This window comes from Notolepis coatsorum (genome assembly GCF_963971535.1).
Source record: "Notolepis coatsorum genome assembly, chromosome: 5".
Taxonomy (NCBI): domain Eukaryota; kingdom Metazoa; phylum Chordata; class Actinopteri; order Aulopiformes; family Paralepididae; genus Notolepis; species Notolepis coatsorum.
In genome coordinates this window covers 107,293,827-107,315,238 of record NC_140169.1, presented here as the reverse complement: position 1 = coordinate 107,315,238, position 21,412 = coordinate 107,293,827, and the positions used below count along the sequence as shown (strand labels likewise).

General features: G+C 43.1%; 1 protein-coding gene across 1 annotated transcript in view; it reads left to right on the top strand.

The window, feature by feature from the left end:
• Positions 1-2,566: 2,566 nt before the first annotated feature.
• Positions 2,567-21,412, top strand: part of gpr176 (G protein-coupled receptor 176) — a gene marked incomplete at both ends in the record, with an annotated part of 33,423 nt that continues 14,577 nt past the window's right edge. The window contains one exon of the mRNA XM_084314892.1: positions 2,567-2,801. Coding sequence (XP_084171018.1) covers positions 2,567-2,801 — 235 coding nt within the window. The remainder of the gene's footprint in view (positions 2,802-21,412) is intronic.

The window sequence follows — 21,412 nt, the reverse complement described above, 5'->3', positions numbered from 1 at the left end:
GTAACACCCATGGAAACAGCAGTGGAGTCAAATGGAGTGGAAAGAAATGTATTCATCAGTCCGGGATGTGTAGTCCACTGGGAACTATGCAGAGTCATCGTCCGGGATGCCTAGTCCACTGGGAACCACGCAGAGTCAACATCTAGGATGCGTAGTCCACTGGGAACCACGCAGAGTCAACATCTAGTATGTGTAGGCCACTGGGAACCATGCAGAGTCATCGTCCGGGATGTGTAGTCCACTGGGAACCACACAGAGTCATCATCTAGGATGCGTAGGCCACTGGGAACCACACAGAGTCATCATCTAGGATGCGTAGGCCACTGGGAACCATGCAGAGTCAACATCTAGGATGCGTATAGTCAAGTCAAGTCAAGTCAAGAGTTTTATTTGATTTGATTTGATTTGATTTTTATTTAGTACATACAATTTATACAATAGTATAAAAACAAGGGGTACAAGGATAACATGTGAAAGTCTGTCGACTTGTTTCCAACATGGTCCCAAGAAAAATACAATAAATCACAAAGAAAGAGTTAAGATAAAATAGATACAACAAGTAGATAAAATAGACAACACAATTTTCTAAGAGCCTCATTACAGCATGTCATGTTCCTGTTCTTCAAGAGTGGTGGCCAAGCACCCTCTGCAACCTATTGTTGCAGATGTCGCTTCACACCCCTCTTGAAGACAGCAATAGTGGGGGAGTTTTGGATGGCCCTGGGCAGAGAGTTCCACAGCCGGCAGGCTGTAGACAGAAAGCCATTCTGTGAATAGGAACCCTTTCTAGGCTCATAAACTGAGAGCTGTCACGGCATACGAGTATACAATGAAATGCGGGTGGTCTTGCCCGCAACGATGTGCAATACAGTGGTACAACATAGAATCCAATACAAAAAACATTGTGCAATAACAGGTAACAGGTAACATGGTGTGACATCTCGGTGTTTGTACATAGTCACTGGGAACCACGCAGAATCAACACCTTTGCCTCTAGTCACCCATGGGCACAAATATATGTGTTGGTTTTGTTTCATAGTGGGACTCAGGCTCATTGAAAAGCATCACAAACATTACTAGTGTTGTCATGTGGGAACCCACCAGAACCAGGCCTGCAACTAACCCTGGGTCCCAACTGGATGTAAAGGATTCTTTAACGCTGGATATTTATAGTTTTCATGAAATACGCTGATGGGTGAAAATGACAATCCCTTACTGTTTTTATCTACTAAATCCACTTGAATAAAGAGTTTTGAGAAATGGATTGTGGAAAGGGAGTAACCCAATATGATATGTTCCTAATGTTTTGTGCACTGAGTGTATACAATATATGCAGAATTGTAGCTAGGCTATAGATTGTGTTATCAAAGACGTGGCAACAAATGACTGAAGAAAAAGAATAGTCCAAAACGGAAGGACTGGATGAAATGCATTCTGCTGCCTGTGCATCTGAGTCATATCTCCACTACCCCAGAGACATATATATGATTATAATTGATAAAATGAATTAGATGTGTAGGCTATTTAATAAAACTGCATAGTAACTGGTTGGTGTGTCACCGAGGAACCTGCTGTCCCGTGTTGGTATTTTTCAGGGGAGAATTCAACTCACCCAAGGGGAATGTCTCACCTGCCTGTGAGAGTACACGTTTTGGAGGGATAACAATACAGTCTTCAGATTCAAGACATGGAAGTATACAGCGGTTATTAGAGCTGAACATCGATCAAATTAAATAGGCTGTTGGGTATTGTTACAAGTTAAAAAGCCTAATTTGGCTACGTTTCCCGTATAGACCAGTGCGCGTCATTCATAATATTCTGGAATCTGAAGAATTACATGCTCGTGTTTAAAAAAGGAGGGGCTCGCATCTGCAACTCGTGCACTTGTGTAATATGCATGTAGTATACCATGCAACCCGCACCATCGAGTCCAGTCAAATCGACTGACACTCCGACTGGCAGGCAACCGTAACAGTAGCCTATGCGCCAGAATATTGCATTCAACGGTGAGAGATGAACATACTACACTCATACTGCGATCCTTATTCTTGGAACAGACACTTCACAGCCACATATCTATCGTCGCATGCTATACTATAGTAGTAGCCTGTTCCAAGTCCACTGCGCGCGGATTCGAATGGTTGTGAATGAATTCCTTGTAGCCTGGATAGGAAAATCCACAAAGGTAGGCTAAAAAACAGTCTACTGTTTGCATTGAAATCGTTATATGTTTACACCGTTTTTCTTCCAAATCCATCAATGTACTGCTTTCTTGATCTCGTTGTTGCATTTTGAATAGTCTATGTGTCTTTTTCTATTGTCTTATGTTACATCTTCAATCAAATGTATCCTTCAGATTGGACATTTCTTTTTGGTCATAAACAATTCTCTTTTCTTTTTGGAAAGGTATGCATATACACCATGATGGGCAGAGCGCCTGCAGGTAGACTCCGAGGAGCGCAGTTGAAAGATGTCGTGCCATATCAACGCGCCACTGTCCTGGCAGGTTTCTTAAAGATGTAGACAAATAAATAAACATCTAACGCTCGAGAGGAGTTGTATGAACATGGATATTAGGAGCTGGGCTGCGACTGCTGGCGATGGTGCTGCTAATTTCACTCCGTCGCCGACCAACACCGTGCTTGATTTCCAAAACGCCTCAAGCCCGACCATTCAGTGGGACAACGGTCCATCCATCCAGGTGACTCGCTCGGAGAACCAGCAGCGCTTCATTCACGAGCAAGTCTACAGGGACTTCACCACCATCATCCAAGTTATCATCCTGATGGGATCACTTATAGGTAAGCACCGTTGCTTTTGCAGCTGGGACTGGCCTCAGTGTGTGTGTGTGTGTGTGTGTGCGCGTGCGTGCGTGTGTTTGATTGATTGATTGATTGATTGATTGATTGATTGGTTGATTGATTGATTGAAAAGTTTATTAACAGATTGCAGAATGGGTACAGTACAGTACAGCTCAATACATACAATTGTTAAGAGGATGCAGACCTGAGAAAGACTTTCGTCTTGTTTCCATCAGGGTCCCCCATTTTCAATTCATCCCCCATGTTTAGGTGGGGGATGGGGGTTAATTAAGCAGATGGGGTCACAAAATTGGCTTGATATTATAACCAACTTATTTATGGTCCATCTTTGAGGGATCTGCTCTCCTGTACAGCTGGGACAAGCATTACAGCATGCTGTCAAAGGGCCCTTCCAGGTATTGGCAGTGACTTCATTATTCTTGGGCCCAGCAGTTCTGTTTTCCAATCTCAGGGTAGGGGTGGATATTGCCAGTCCAGATATCTCATAACAAGTCGCCTACAGTCACAATTGTCTCACAATATATGATGTTTAGCCACAAATAACAGAACATGGTTAGAATTCATATTAACAACCATGTAATTCATGATAAGCTGTGACCTACAGGAAACCCCACATTCTTTTTGTTACTTTCTGCCTGTATATGTGCTTCAACACCAGCACTATAGGCATGATCTTTATGCAGTTAACTAGAGGCAAAGTTGTAGAATAAGGATAGCTATATGTATACAAAGTCACATGATCAATTTGACTTATGGTGCACAAGTTATGTCTTGACAAGTTGTAGGCTACATTTTTACCTTTGACCACAGTGCCATCAGGTCAACAGTAGGGGACACATACAAGTGCCATACACCGCCAGACAGCTGGGTCACTGGATGTCATTTACCTGTTATGACCACATTCTCAATTATGTGTAATAAGTTGCCAGACAATTTCTTGGGTTGATACAATTGGTTACACAGCTTTGGTTCAATATGGAACCACTTTTGACCACAAATGGTCAAAAATACCACCAAAGGACTTTCCCCACAACTCATGTAGGCCAGTCATACATCCTCTGAAAGGCTTAGGTCTAATTTCTGGTTGTTTCATAAGGCTGAGATTATCCTAGACGTCAGACTAGTTCATTTTATACAGTGGGGTCAAGTAAAAAAAAAAAAAAAAAAAAAAAGTATCACCACATTCAAAGAGCCACTTTGACGTGAATTAGGCTCATTTGATTCACAAGAGTTTCAGTTTTACAGTTATACCCACTTCATGCAAATCCATTACTGTTTACGGACCACAATGTGCAGAAAAAGAGACACACAAATAATGTAGTCACGGCACGCTTATGTAGTCATCATGAACAAATCATGTAGTCATCATGAACAAGTCACATCACATTTACATTTACATTTAGTCATTTAGCTGATGCTTTTATCCAAAGCGACTTACAAGTTCTGTACGACAAGTCATCAGGAAGGGCACAACTCTATCAGCTGTGTAACAATGTTCATCAAAGTGTTGAGTGCTACAGTGTAGGTTAGTCTATAGGACAAGTGCATGACAGTAAGGTTAGTTAGGGTTAGAGTTGTTGTTATTATTATTATTATTATTATTATTATTATTATTATTATTATTATTATTATTATTATTATTATTATTATTATTATTATTATTATTATTATTATTATTATTATTATTATTATTATTATTATTATTATTTATATTTTTCAGATAGTGGTTGAAGAAGTACGTCTTTAGTCGATGGCGAAAGGACATCACTGCATGCCGGTTTTGCTTTAATGGGCACAACTTAGTTTCAAGTTTCAAGTTTCTTTAATAGTTGTCATACAGAAGTACAGAATACTTTTATACAAAATGCTTCTTACTGTTACGCTCCAGAGACTGTGCTAGACAAGATAAGTATGAAATAAAATAGTATAGCATGTAAATTAGAAGTAAAAAATGAGGTCACAGTGTTCAGTATAGACATATGTACAATGTTCGATGCAGAATAGAAGTAACTGAGTTACCATATAATATACAATATACTATGCAGTGTACTAATATACAATACTATATAGTGCAAAGCAGAAATGGGATGAGGTACAATTTAGGTACAATTTACAGTAAGGTGTACGAGTTGTAGTGCAAATCTTTTATCAATAAATATAAAGTGTGTTTAGGTGATCTAAAGTGTGGAGAGTGGGTGCTGCAGTGTGTTTTTTATTTTTTTTTTAAGTGAGTGTGTGCGTGTGGATGTGTGTGCTGTGTGCATTTGATGGTTGTTGTATAGTGTTTATTGTTCGTTGAGCAGCCTGATGGCCTGGGGATAGAAGCTTCTTCGGAGTCTTTCTGTGCTCGCCTTGAGACTCCGGTATCGCTTGCCTGACCGCAGCAGTTCAAAGAGGCAGTTGTTCGGGTGGCTGGAGTCCTTGATGATTCTCTTAGCCTTACCCCTGCACCGCTTGTTGTAAATGTTCTGGAGGGTGGGGAGCCCCCCTCCAATTGTGCGTCTGCTTCGGTCTTGTGCAGTGCTATTCCCAAACCAGGAGGTGATGTTGCCAGTCAGGATGCTCTCTATTGTACATGAGTAGAAGTTCTTAAGGATCTTCTGACTGACTTGGAACTTCCTTAGGCGCCTGAGGAAGTAGAGGCGTTGTCGTGCCTTCTTCACAACTAGTGGGAATGACTGTAAGTAATAGACTAATGCAGTTCCATTGAGCCCATAGTTATTTCAGATACATTGAGGTGAAAGGTCAAGACCCTTTCTTCCTGTCAAAATGTAGCTTCATTTAGGAATTTCCCAGAAAGTTATAACTATTATAAAACACAGCTCAAAAACAGCTCATCTGGCTGCCCAGACCATTTCTCAGGATTGTGGGGGTGTGGTCAGATAACACTTGATTGACGGCTCTCTTTCAGCTCAAGTGCCATTTAATCTTTCCATTCAATAACTAAAACGTTTTGTCAATAACTACCAAATCAATCAAATAAACTACCACTAAGTGGTTAGAAAGCTTGACTACTTGACTAACTAGCAAACTAGGTTAAACCACCCAAAACGGTACTAAACTTATACAAACCTTTGGGTCTGATAGGCTAATCAATAGTTGATTATTTCTGGTTTAGTTTTTACAGTTTTACAGTTGGCTTTTATTTCTTGGTTTAGTTTTGTAGCTTCTGTACAAAAGCCATTGGATGTCCTGAAAGATGTCTTGAGTGATCAAAAAGGTAGTCTTCTTAAAAGGACAAATCCATCCTTTAATTGAGCTGTCATTCAATTGATTCGAATTTGAACTAGCCTAGCTAAGCACAAATGAATGGAAACAGATATGGACCACTAGCTTAACTTAAAACTCTGGGAGAGGTGTTTTTGGCCAAAAGCTAGGCTAGCCAGTCTGTATCCGCTTCCATTAAGTTGTGCTAAGCTAGGCTAGCACAACTAATTCCAAGTATGAATTGGAGTTGAAAAGGCAGAGCTATAGCTTGCAGCCAGATAGCTTTCTACTGAACGCACAGAGGGGAAATTGGTATCTATCTTCTAGTCTGACTCTGGAGAAGACAGTAAGCACATTTCCCATAATGTTGGCGTGTTCCTTTAAATAGTCTCACTGTTGTGTTTGCCAATGTCTCCAGGAGGATGAAAGGGAATGGATTACCTCTTGTTAACAGAAAGTATTAAATGCCTTTCCTTCATTTTAGAATAAAATCCCACCCTCCCAGTTTATTGAATGTGTACAAATGGAACAGTGGAGATAGGGTTCCATCAGGCTGTACCATGGCTGGTTACCACAGAGACACACCAGACGCCGAAGCGCTGGGAAGAGCAGACGTTTCCTTTTCGGCGGCCATGTTAACCGATTTGACCATTCATACCAGTCACGTTGTGGCCGAATCGTGATCTTCAGATAGTTTTGGTGTCTGGTCTGTTTTCTCTGCAAACAGCGAGTGCCTCTATATGGGATCGGAGCAGAACAGCCAGGCTCCTGCTCGCTCGAGAATTGACGCTTCACTGTGCTCCGGCGTCCTGTGTGTCCCTGGCCTTATATAATTCAAAACCATTGATGGTAAACCAGCCATGGTAGAGCCCAATAAAACCCTCTTTCCTGTGTTTGTTCAAAATCAATAAATTGGGATGTTGGAATATTCTATTCAAAAATAATGTACACCTCTAATTAATAAAATTATTTTATTTAAATAATTTCTGTTAACAAGAGAAGTGAGATTTCATCCTCCCTCAAATGACCCTCCTAACCCTCCTTCATCATCATTTCATCATTAACATGTCCAAGTCCAACAAGCTAATAATCTGATAGCTAATTATGCCGCCATTGATCATCACAATTGTATGCCATTCAAAGTAATAATAGACCGCTTGACAATGACATACTCTAGATTTTCAGAGCACACGACACATTTGTTGACTTTGCCGTTCAGAATATATTACTCTATTGCTAAGCCACGATACAAAAGAGAGAGAGGAATAAGAATGCTTCACAGTAATGAAGTATTAGGTGTAAGTGAGGAGGTGTAAGGGCTGTTAATTATATGGCTCTATGTTGTTAACACTAGCATACACCATATGTGGTAAGACCAAAATATGCCTATGTCTTACAGTGCAGTGTTTCTCAAACTCAGGTCTGGGGACCGGTGCCGGTCCTGGGATGTTGCTGAGTGGTCCCTGGGCTTAGTGGGCTAGTTATCTGCTATAGAAATACTGTAGACTTGCTCTTTTCTAGTATTGGTTCTGAGAGAGGCAGGTCCTGAAGGTACTAATGCTTGCCGGGTCCCTAAAGCAAAAAGACAACCGTCTGCTGGTCTCTGAGAGCAAGATGTTCTGTGGTAGTTCAGCTCAAAACATGTGCAACCAAGTGATTCCAGCAACACCAGCTGTAGAGATATTCATTTCCCCCCATCCTCCATCCCTTTCATGTCCCTTTTCCAGAAAAATCAATAGCTGATTATCGGTTTGAAGCCAAACGCTTCATGTTGCTTTCATTCTGCTATCAACAGCTGGACTGACATTGCAAAGTGATCAATCTTGACCAGTGTTTGCTCTTTGGCCTCATTGGCAACAGTGGATAGGGTTGCCAAGGTGTTCCTCAGTTGCCGGATAAGCATCTGAGACATAGGCCAGAGGAAAGTGATTTGAGAGACAATGTAGGAATATAAAAGAAGACTTGTGTTTATATGTCCTGGCCTTATTAGAGACTCTCTGTAAAGCGTGCACACTGATGGCTGCTATTAACTCAACACTTTGACACCAAGAAGAATCAAACAGGTGTGTGTGTGTGTTAAGTTTGACCCTACGATTAGAGTCACAGCACCAACTTTGTACTTGCTACTGAAATGATGGTGTTTGTGACACCATTATGCTATATGCATTATGTAGTGGCTAGCAAATAAGTATATCATATGCCCTGTATCTAGCTAATTCCCAAACAACTATTTGAGTCATTTCAGGCCATTAATTGACAAGTTAATACAGATTGATTGATTGGTTATGATGACTTATAACGTAGCCAATATTATCATAGAGTGCAAAGTTCCCTTCTGTATCCATCTCTGGGAGCAAGTAATCTCCTTTTGTTTGCCTCACTCATTAGCCGAAAGCTGCAAGCAGTTGCCTCTCACTGAGAATGAGGCCTATGTATGAACTTGAACAGACGTCATAACATACAGCCTCACAGAAAACTGTTTTTCCAGCACAGGATTAGTACCGTAAGTATCTTGTTCTATTTATGACACTTAAAATACAGCTACCACTCAACAACCAACAAGTAAAACCCAACACTGGCTGTTTTAATGATGACAGGCAGACAGGCAAGTAACAAGTAAAACCCAACACTGGCTGTTTTAATGATGACAGGCAGACAGGCAAGTAACAAGTAAAACCCAACACTGGCTGTTTTAATGATGACAGGCAGACAGGCAAGTAACAAGTAAAACCCAACACTGGCTGTTTTAATGATGACAGGCAGACAGGCAGGTAACAAGTAAAACCCAACACTGGCTGTTTTAATGATGACAGGCAGACAGGCAAGTAACAAGTAAAACCCAACACTGGCTGTTTTAATGATGACAGGCAGACAGGCAAGTAACAGGTAAAACCCAACACTGGCTGTTTTAATGATGACAGGCAGACAGGCAAGTAACAAGTAAAACAAAACCCAACTTTGTAGTTTGTCTGTGGATGATTTGGTGAGACAGGTGAAAAGTGAGTTGCAGTAGTCAAGCCTAGAGGAAATAAAAGCATGCACAGACAGTTCTAGTTCAGAGTGAGATATGATGGTGCGTAGTTTTGCAATGTTTCTGAGGTAAAAGAAGCAGGTGCGTGTGAGTGTTTTGACATGTTTGTCTAGGTTCATGGCCTGGTCGAAGACAACACCCAGGTTTCTCAGGTGGGGACGTATGTTGTCTTTAAGGGACCCCAAGTGAGTGGCCACTCTAGCTGCAGTCTTTTCAGCTGCTACGATCAGCACCTCTGTTTTTTTGCATTTAACTGGAGGAAGTTTCAAGTTTCAAGTTTCTTTATTAGTTGTCATACAGAAGTACAGAATACTTTTATACAAAATGCTTCTTTCTGTTACGCTCCAGAGACTGTGCTAGACAAAAATAGATAAGTATAAAATAAGTATAGCAAGTATAAAATAGAAGTCAAGTACGTAGACACAAGTGTTCAGTATGTACATATATACAATGTTCAATGCAGAGTAGAAGTAACTGAGTTACCATACAATATATTATACAATATAATAATATACAATATACTATACAGTGCAAAGCAGAAATGGAATGAGGTACAATTTAGGTACAATTTACAGTAAGGTGTAATGAGGTATGGGTTGTAGTGCAAATTCTTTACCAATAAATATAAAGTGTGTTTAGGTGTTCTAAAGTGGGTAAAGTGGGTGCTGCAGTGAGTTGTTTGTTTAAAGTGAGTGTGTGTGTGTGGATGTGTGTGCTGTGAGTGCATTTGATGGTTGTTACATAGTGTTATTGTTCGTTGAGCATCCTGATGGCCTGGGGATAGAAGCTTCTTCTGAGTCTCTCTGTGCTTGCCATGAGACTCCAGTATCGCTTGCCTGACCACAGCAGTTCAAAGAGGCAGTTGTTTGGGTGGCTGGAGTCTTTGATAATTATCTTAGCCTTACCCATGCACCGCTTGTTGTAAATGTCCTGGAGAGTGGGAAGCCCCCCTCCAATTGTGCGTTCGGCTGAACGGGCCACTCTCTGTAGTCTGCTACGGTCTTGTGCGGTGCTATTCCCAAACCAGGAGGTGATATTGCCAGGATGCTCTCTATTGTACATGAGTAGAAGTTCTTAAGGATCTTCTGACTGACTTGGAACTTCCTTAGGCGCCTGAGGAAGTAGAGGCGTTGCCGTGCCTTCTTCACAACACTGTCAATGTGTGTGGTCCATGTCAAGTCCTCGGATATGTGGACTCCGAGGTACTTAAAACTGTTCACTCTCTCAACCGGTGCCCCGTCGATGCTGAGGGGGCTGTAGTCCCTGACCCCCGACCCCCCCAGTTACTCCCCATCCAGCTCTCAATGCCGAGCAGGCACTCCTGGAGAAGGCTGAGTTTCTCCAAATTGTCGGGCTTAAAAGAGCAGAGTAGTTGTATGTTGTCTGCGTAGCAGTGGTATTTAATGCCGGTGAATTTATTGATGAGGAGGCCTAGGGGAAGCATGTAAATGGCAAAAAGGAATGGTCCTAGCACCGATCCCTGAGAGGGGGGTGGGGTCAGATTTAAAAGGACCCACAGCCACCGAGAAAGTTCTCTCCCTTAAGTAAGAGGCAAACCAGCTTAGAGCACTCCCAGAGATGCCCACCCACTCCCTGAGCCTGTCCAAAAGGATGCTGTGGTTGACCGTATCAAACGCTGCGCTCAGGTCTAACAGGACCAGAACAGAGCATTCACCAGAGTCAGCAGACATCAGGAGATCGTTGGATACTCTGAGAAGGGCAGATTCAGGCCATGGTTAGACTAGTGTATTTGTGGCGTTTTTTTTATACGTTTTTGAATACGTTTCATGTCCCTATTACACAGAAATGCGTTTTTTGGCGTTTTTTTGTGGATACGGCTGAAACGCTAAATTGTGTTTGCGTTTTGGAGATACGCTAAAAACGCGCCGACAACAGCGTGTAGTCTGCACGGAGCCGTTGTTGCGAAAACGCCCATGCGCAGTAGATACCATCTGCGTGCCCTTCCGGTGACAACAGTGTGTGTGTGTGTGTTTGTGTTTGGGACATAGCTCCGTGTCCCAAATAGCTTCAGCTACCATGTGTTGTCAAGTTATTGTTATAAGGACCCCAGTCCAAGCTACAACAGTCTGCATTCCCTTAACAATTGTTTGTATTGAGCCGTATTGTATTGTACCCATATGCAATATGTTAAATAAAGTTTACATCCATTCATTCTGCTAGCATTACCGATTGCATGAGCAGCTGGCTAACGTGAGCTATCAGGATTCAGACCCTGTTAGCTCAGAGCTCCTCTTTCAACTTAACAAGCATTAAACAAAATGGCCCAGTCATCTATTCACCTTTGTTTAATACACACAGCGTTGTCTCTAATGTTATCTAACTACTGATAGCTCGCGATATCATCAGTTTGGTGCTGGCTAAGTAGCGTGAGCTAACGTTAGCTTCTAGCCACAATGCTATATTGTTATAATGGCATACTCCATTGACGTTAGCATGCAGCTAACAATGCTACCGATCTTTTTTTAGACTAAACTATCCGCTCTTGGTGGTCACTTGTGTTGATGTTAGTTTTGTTTCATCAACAAATGACAGGCAGAACACACAGTGAATGTATCCGTTTTGTTTATTGCACTTTTATTAGGCTTTGCTGAAAAAGAATTGCTGCATTGGGTAACTAGGCAAAAGATGGTGGCCGCCTTGTTGACATTTGCTTTGCAGGCACATTCAAGTTCTGATTGGTTGAAATTGCCTTCATGTTTGCCACCTGTAGTAAATTCCCAAACATAGACTCATCAAACAGAATGTGTGGAAATATTTAGGCCTCAAAACAATAAGAAATATGAATGTGTTTGTGGTTACATAGACGTGATTGCCATTGTAGGCCACACAGGTCGATTTACACGTGAACTGAGTGGTCAAAAGATTACATCTATGACCGCAACCCAAGTGTCATCTGCTATGGCCGGGGACAATGGGCTCTGTAAAGATCAAACAAAGACAAAAGGTCATGTCTCGCTGGAGTATCCTGACACACACACAGTGAAACAACTGTTACATCAAAGAAGTGTTATCAGCTGCTTACGGCTTGGGGACACAGACAGACACACAGAGATCCACACACACACACATTTTCGAATACACATCCACACACACACACTCACACACACATAGTCACACACTCACACACACATACACATCCACACACACACACACACACTCACACACACATAGCCACACACACACACACATTCACACACACACTCACACACACAGAGACACACACAGAGACACACACAGAGACACACACACACACACTCACACATATTCACACATTCACAAATACACATTCACACACACACACACACACACACAGGAGATCTCCAAACTAACTATTTCCTGGTATAAAATAGTAATTTGAATAAGTAAGTTACACATTCTGCAATCTGTTAAGCTTGTTATATGGTATTGAAATGTATTCTATTAAGCTAACAGAAAGATTAGATTTGTTAGATATATGTTCTGAAAGTCAAACAGACTTAGTAATAAAGAAATATATCTGTGTTTAGGTAATCAATATAAACTTTGATTCATCAAAGTATTAACAAGTCAGGTAATGTTTAAGTAATTTTATAGGGAAATTCTTCTTATTGTATTCTCTGTTAGTAATGTGAGCGTTTGGCCTATAAGCCAAACCCCTATTTTCAAATGCCAGCTTAAGCAGTCCTGTGATTGGTGGAATTAATGTGATGATGTCATCAACTCAAAGACACTCGGCCTGGGCTATAAGAATGGGGTGGAATGGTGGAGAGAGGACTGACTCAGAAGGAAACAACCAGAAGAACACTCTGGAACCAACCAACACCACAAGGACAAGATCTCTCTCACCATCTCCACCATCCACAAGCAAGGCGGGCAAAGGACAAAGGAACTTTTTGGAGGGAAAAACAGAATCCTCTTTGTTATCAGCAGAGAACAAAGACTTTCAACAAACTATCAACTAGCATTCTCTTTACTGTTATATTAGCCTGGTTGTGTTCAATTACGGCATAGTGTTTTTGATCACAACTATAGCATTCTTTATTGTAATTTGTATACACTCTTAAACTCTTATTAAACAACTGTTAAACTATCTTTCCTCCTTAATTCCATCTGCCTTTCGGCCTGCTCAGTCAGTTTGAAGAGAAGTGATTCCCAGCTTTAAAGTATTGAGACACAACGCCGAGAGTACTAACCAACAGGTTCTGAAGCAGAGCAGAACCAAAACAGCCTGAGAATCCACTTCATTTTGGTGCTGTGACCCTTGAATAGAAACGTCCGTTTTTGAACGAGAACAAAGGAGAATTTTTTTCTTCCTCTTTCTTCACCTCGAACGACAACAACAACTGATCAATCGATCCGTCTTCAAGTGACTGGAAGTCGCTAAAGGTGAGTGTTATGGAGTGTACGGGTGTTCAATTCGAACCAACGGGGGGGGTTGCTAAAAGTGTGACTGTAATTAAGTATTAAATGAAATGTTCTGACCAAGGGGTAGCGGCTCAAAGCTGTGTGATTATGGGTCCTGTGAGCAGGATTTTTAACCACACTAGTGCTGTAGTATTCCTTACAGTAAGAGAGTTAAGCACGGATATGCGTAGTATTTTCTAAAGTAGAAATTTTAGCATAAGTGAACGAGGCGCTGCCCGTGGTCGGAGCATTAATAGGTATGGAAGTATTTAGGAACAATGTCTAATTACTAGTGTATGATGTTTGTGTATGAGTGAAAGCGTTATGGTTAGGTTTAACATGTGTGGAGTATATAGATTAAATCTGTAAAGTGGCACTTATAATATGACTGAGAACGGTTTTTAATATTGTATCGGGTACACACGCTATATCCACTGCGCCACTCAACTATGCGTGGAGGGGGAGCGCGTTCTCGTCAAAGCTCGTACGTATCAACGTTAGCTGTTGTGTTAGCCTCTGAGGCACCGGAGCAAACGGAGGGAAAAGTAGACGTAATTCAAATGTATAAGGTCGATCGATAGTGTCTTGAGATTACGGCGATATGTAGGGCACTTAAAAGTTTTCATATTCGTGGCGGATAGATCCAGTTATGTAATGTTTAAGGTGATCGGGATTATCTAGAACCCGACCCGGAAGTCGTTCTAAGCTCGCCGGAAATGACGACGGAGGGGTCAAACTAGTATTTTACTATTATGTTTTTATATTTCTAATTAGATCACTACACTGGCGTTTTGAGGGAAATAGGATTCTGTTGTGGGGTATGTGGTATTGTATTAACGTTGCGAGGGGACGGCCCGCGCGGCGGAACGGGTCGTTGGGAACGTTTTTATGGGATCATGGGAGCAGCTAAGCTAATGCTACTTAGCCGCGCTAAACGGCTAAAGCGGTCGCCGGATGTGACGTAGTAAGCGCGCGCTAGGTTGAAGCTAACGAAGCTAATATGCTAGGCTAACATGCTAAGCTAACATGCTAAGCTAACTGTGCTGACGTCATGACATGACGGGACTCTCGGTATGTCTCGCGAGGGGGCGTCCATCTTGACGGGGCTCCGAGCGTCCATCTTGGGGGGGTGCCGAGCGTCCATCTTGGTAGGGGTGGCGAGCGTCCATTGTTAAGGGAAAGGTGGAGTTTATTGGGAATGAGGTAGGGGGCAGAAGTGTACAGGATGAATATGTTTGGATTCTGCTCACAGGACGTTTTCATTGTACACTCTCTCTCCCCCTCTCTTCCTCTCTCACTCCCCCTCTTCTCTTTCTCCCCCTCTCTTTTTCCCCCTCTCTCTCTCCCCCTCTCTTTCTCTCTCTCTATTTCTCTCTCTCTCCTATTTCTTTCTCTCTCTCTCTTCCTCTCTTTCTCCCCCTCTCTTTCTCCCCCTCTCTCTCTTCCTCTCTCTCTCTTTCTCTCTCTTTCTCTCTCTCCTATTTCTCTCTCTCTCTTCCTCTCTTTCTCCCCCTCTCTTTCTCCCCCTCTCTTTCTCTCTCCCTCTCCCTCTCAACCTCCCTCTCTCTTTCTCTCTCTCTCTCTCTCTCTCTCTCTCTCTCTCTCTCTCTCTTCCTCTTTCCCTCTCCCTCTCCCTCTCCCTCTCCCTCTCAACCTCCCTCTCTCTTTCTCTTTCTCTTTCTCTCTCTCTCTCTCTCTCTCCCCCCTCTCTCTCCCCCTCTCTCTCTCTCTTTCTCTCTCTCTCTTATTCTCTCTCTTTCTCTCTCTCCCTTTCCATTTCTCTCTTTCTCTTTCTCTCTCTCTCGCCTCCCCTCCCTCTCTCTCTCTTCCTCTTTCACCCCCCCCCTCTCTTTCTTTCCTTCTCTCTCCCTCCCTCCCCCCTTCACCCCTCTCCCTCTCACCTCCCCTCTTTTCCTCCCTCTCCCTCCCTCTCTCTCTCTCTCTTACCCCCCCCTCTCGCTCGCTCCCCTCATTTCAACACCGCCTCTCTTCCATGTATTTCCCCTCCTAGGCCCCCCCGAAACGCTTTCTCTTTTTCTCCTGGTTTGGGGCCTGTATATAGAGTTTTGTTTATGGGTTTCAAACGCGGTGTAGTGCTAGGTATATTGTTTATTGCTGTTTACTGTAAGGTTTCAAAGGCGGTAGGCTGAGTTTGGGACTTATTGTGCGTATGTTGTTCCATATTCAGTTTTATTGTTGTTTTTAGGGAATTTCTAGTGCTGGCAGTGGTATTGCCTGCGTTAGCGCTACGCTTTGTTCGACAAGGCGTTCGTACTTCTTTCCTTACATTTGGACGGGCCCCGGCTGGGGCTCAGTACCAGTTCATGTTGGTGGGCCGTAAGTTGGAGCGTGATTACTCAAACTTTGCATGCAATCACACTGAAATGTATAGGCTACCATGTCAACCTAAACGCTTTGTTCGTACTTCTTTCCTTACATTTGGACGGGCCCCGGCTGGGGCTCAGTACCAGTTCATGTTGGTGGGCCGTAAGTCGGAGCATAAATACTCTGCTCGGCTGCGCCTGCGGTGGGGGTGTGGGTAGACAGTTCGTCGTGGCTCACTGTCTGCCTCCACGCATTGTGCGCTGTGTGTGACTCGTCGGTGCTCGCTGCCACACTGCGCGCATTTTTCATTTTACCAGGGGTACGGGGACTGCTAAACGTCGTGGCGGGGGTGGGCTCGCTGTCTGCCACCGCGCATTAACAGGGGTGCGCTAAGCGTGCACTCGTCAAAGGCTCGCTGCCACACTACGTGCGTCGGATTATATTATGTGTGGATGTTTGTGTGATTGGTCAAAGCGGCTGTATGTGAGTGTATGGGTTGTGAGTGGAATAATTTTTGAATATCCTTGAGTGGGAGCCCGGGGTGTCATGTTCCAGGTTCGAAACTGGGGGTGATGCCGTGGGCCACAGGACGAGTTGGCCAGTGGGGTCTCATTGGTCGGCAGGATTTTCGATATGGGGATGGTGTCGCCACCTGTGGTTATGAACGGGTTGTGTGACACTGTTCTAAGTGCACGGGGACTTCAGTGACATAAGGCACTGGAAATTGATTTCTGTTCCCGTGAGAAGAGCGTTATTTTAACACCTAAAGGGTTAGGTGTTACGGGGGATATATAATAACTGTGTGAGAGATTGTGAATGGAAAATATGTGTTATTGATATGTGTAATGTAATATGAGCGAAATACATACTAGGCTTTCACGGACAGAAATAAATATAGTTACACATACACATAGTCATTTGCAAATTAGAGTAAAAGTGAGATTATTCACCTAAATTACAATGTCCGATACAGATGTTTAGGAATGATAGGCTGTGAATAACAACTTTCTGATTGACCACCATCTCAGGAAACAGCTGATGGAAAATAAGTTCCCCGGAGTGGTAATAAGGAGGATCTTGACAACAGGATTGAGAATCTGGGTTTCCAATGGAGACAACTGGAAAAAAGATTAAGGCGGTGTCATTGATAAATCAAAAACGAAAAATTGCACAAATGCTCTCATATGATCATAGTCTAGGAGATGCCCGACATTCCATGCTTAAGGACAAATGATGGATTGTGAATGGCAAATGTCACTGATAATTAAGTGTATTTTTTGCTTCTCTCTTTTCACAGCTGCTCCAGGACGGATGGCCGGCGCTGACAATTCCGAACCCCAACAGGGAAATCGAAGAGACTGTTGACAGTCAGGGGGTATAGTATCACAAGACCGAAATTATCAATTCCTGTTTACACCAATATAAAAGTGTGAGTGAAATTGACTCAAGTTTGGTAAAAATAGTTTGAATACAGAGAAACTTGCTTTCCAAACGGTGACGTTACGAGTGATTGAAGGAAAGGTGAGGATGGAAAATACACAGATAGGAGCAACCGGAGGGTTAGATGCACTGACCATAGAAAGGGTAGACAATCTGTCTATTTCAACGACTGGAGATGTCACAATAAAAGTGACGAAAAGATGGCCAAAGATATTCAGGCCATTACAGAACCTTGTAGTTAAAGGAGGCCGGTGTAGAATGCGTACCCAAATCAAGATAATGCCGATAACCTCTGCAGACATTACATTGACCGAATTGGACGTTGACTTGATTGGCTGGAATTTAATCGACTCCCCTTTAGTGTCCAGTGAGACGGAGGGACTGGGAATAATGTCTTTTACTCCGCCACAGGGAGTCGTTGCAGCAAGCGACCCAGAGACAGCTGTATTACCCGAGTCGATCCAAGCTGAACTGTCCGTTGCAGATGACTGCCAGTTACAGACGTGCCTCCCTCTCGAAGAACAGCTAGCCGAGGCTAGACGGGTAGTGGACTATCTCCAAGGCCTACTCCAGCCCACACAGCCCGGAGGGGAGACGGGTTCCAATCGCCTCTCTCCCTCTCCCTCTGGAGAACCAGATGGCCAGAGACAGGCCCAGTTGGGGCCACAACCCGTGCCGGGACAACAACTAACCCCAATAGGACCACCCACGAGGTGGCAACCACGAGGAAAAGGTGTAGGCAAAGGCAGGAATCCGATTGGCTACCGTGTGCGGCAGGTGCACTGTTGGACGTGTGGGACCCTCGGACACATTGCCCGGAACTGTGCAGAGCAGGACCATATATCCCCAACAGGGCGTGTTTGTGCAGGAACAGGTGCCGGGCCCCTCCCAACCACGGGCCCCTCTCAAGGAACTGTGACTGGACCAAATAGGTACGTGGCTTTCTCCTCCGAACAGGCTCCAGGGAACCATGGCGATGATGGCACACCACCAGGACGTGTTCTGGGCCCGATGACCCCAGGGTCATCCGGTCACAGGCAACTGACCCACCGGGTCCCACAACCCGGGGGAGACCGCCAGTGTTGTTGGGGCTGTGGAGTAAAAGGTCATTTTCAAAGGTCATGTCTGCAGAGGCCACCGGCAGAATAAAAATATATGCAACTGACTAGGGTAGAGGTGGGATATATTGAATGATAAAATATGCTCCTAATTAGATTATGAATGAAAGTTACTAAAAACGGATGTATGGGTGACTGACAAATGCATGAACTAATCAGACTAACAAGAGGTCAAATTATGTTAAACAGTTAATCAATATTAGACAGTGTGATGATGTGACACTGCGGCAGCTAGTGATCAGTGAATTATCCATGCTCGGTCAACATTCAGATTGATCAAGAGGTGGACTGCATGATTAAGAAATTAAAAGGACTCATAGTTGTTTCTAGTATTTTATAGTATTGATAGAAGCATATTAACAGTTCTGAGCAATAGGATAGGTGTTTGTTTACTTTTATTTTTACTTCTCTTTTCTGGTGTGATATGAGCAATTCCTGACTTAGGCCGGGAGTGTACATTTCGTTTATTCATTTGATTTCCCTTTTTATTTCTTAGTTAAAAATGAGCTAGGAAGCTCACAAGTTTGGTTTATTTTTTCATTTATTGATTTGGCAGCGTTTTCTTTGTGTTTTGTTTTCTGTTTTCTTTCTTTCTGTGTTTTTTTCTTAGGATACCTGGCAAGCTGGGAGTGATCTCGACACATCAGGACGGGGTAGTATGTGTCTGTAAAATGGACTGGGAACAAAGTGAAGGAACATGAGCTAGTTATGGGTTTTTGTTCTCCGCCCATTTGAATACCCAGTTTTAGGGGCTGGGGGTGTGTCGTGGTTGATAATAGTGTTGGGGAGCATGATTCTCTGTACATTAATGAAGCTCAATAGATTTGGTCGCTATTGGCCAAATTAGTATTGTGTAGGGTGTGAACATGTGCAATTGATAATTGGCTTGTGATGTATAAGATGTGTGTTTAAGGCGGACTGTGAATTGTTGCCATACACGCAGGTTACTGGGAGAATGGATGTCAGTGCTGTCCGGTCCGGGATGCAGCTGTCCGGAACCAGAGGAAGACGGTAACGATGTTTCATTGTGTATTTCACATCGAGAGGTGGAGGAATATACGTATCAGCATAATATAATGAGAGCCATGTGAATTTTTCAGAATTTTGAAATTTAATGATCTAGAAGCCATGAAATATATAGATAAATGATTTGGAAAAGAAAGTTGTCAAAAGCTCAGACCAGTAAAGAGAGTCTGAGGGATGGAAATTATGGATTCTCAATCAATTGTTGTGGTAGAAGTGATCCCCACTGTGCCCCGGAGCGATATATTCACTACAGGATACGGAGGGGAGATTGGGGGATCCACAGTCATCAGAGAGTGGTACAAGGAAGACCGAGGACTCCATCGGTACCGTTGATCCAGGACACTGGCTAGTGTCTACCCAGCGGTTCCATGGGGAACCACAACACTGCGGAGAACCAGGAGACGCCTACCTCTTGGGCCGGGAGAGTCTTGGCCAACGCAGTGACCGAGTCTTGAGGCTTCAGAAGGGAACGACAGACAACCAACGAGGAGACAGGCAGCTAGGCCTCAGCAACGACTCCGGTTGTCAACAGAAGCAAGGCCTCAACTATTGACCAGGGGGTCAACAAGCGAAGGGGGGGAGCTGCTATCGCCCCTATCGACGACCAGGCGGAGGGGAGGAGACACAAACCTCTTCCACTGATCCGAGGGTCAACCAGCGAAGGGGTCGAGCAGCCAGCAACGACCTCCCCATCGCTGTGAAGAATAGAAGATACTACAGCAGGGGGCTCTACCCCCTAAGAGAGGATCTCCACGAGTCAAGATGTGCTTGACAGAAGATGGGGTGTAATAAGAAAGGCAATTTGCTTTCTGAGTTGCACCCAGCAGTCGTGATATTGCACCAGCTCTGAGCAATAAAGAGGAGGCAGGGTCAAATCTAGAAAACATGACCCCCCTCCTCAAATGCTCTATTGATCTTGGTACGAGAACAAGTATTAAAGACTGCACATGATCACAAAAACTGAAATGGCTAATTTGAATTTTAGGATCTAAGTGTGACAAATCAGATATATATTTTATCCTAATATGATTTAAAATGTCTTAAGTGTTATCTAGATAGTAGTGTGTAGAGATTGATATCTATGTTTGACATATTAAGGATAGGTAAACTATCCGAGTGGGGATCTGTAGTAAATTCCCAAACATAGACTCATCAAACAGAATGTGTGGAAATATTTAGGCCTCAAAACAATAAGAAATATGAATGTGTTTGTGGTTACATAGACGTGATTGCCATTGTAGGCCACACAGGTCGATTTACACGTGAACTGAGTGGTCAAAAGATTACATCTATGACCGCAACCCAAGTGTCATCTGCTATGGCCGGGGACAATGGGCTCTGTAAAGATCAAACAAAGACAAAAGGTCATGTCTCGCTGGAGTATCCTGACACACACACAGTGAAACAACTGTTACATCAAAGAAGTGTTATCAGCTGCTTACGGCTTGGGGACACAGACAGACACACAGAGATCCACACACACACACATTTTCGAATACACATCCACACACACACACTCACACACACATAGTCACACACTCACACACACATACACATCCACACACACACACACACACTCACACACACATAGCCACACACACACACACATTCACACACACACTCACACACACAGAGACACACACAGAGACACACACAGAGACACACACACACACACTCACACATATTCACACATTCACAAATACACATTCACACACACACACACACACACACAGGAGATCTCCAAACTAACTATTTCCTGGTATAAAATAGTAATTTGAATAAGTAAGTTACACATTCTGCAATCTGTTAAGCTTGTTATATGGTATTGAAATGTATTCTATTAAGCTAACAGAAAGATTAGATTTGTTAGATATATGTTCTGAAAGTCAAACAGACTTAGTAATAAAGAAATATATCTGTGTTTAGGTAATCAATATAAACTTTGATTCATCAAAGTATTAACAAGTCAGGTAATGTTTAAGTAATTTTATAGGGAAATTCTTCTTATTGTATTCTCTGTTAGTAATGTGAGCGTTTGG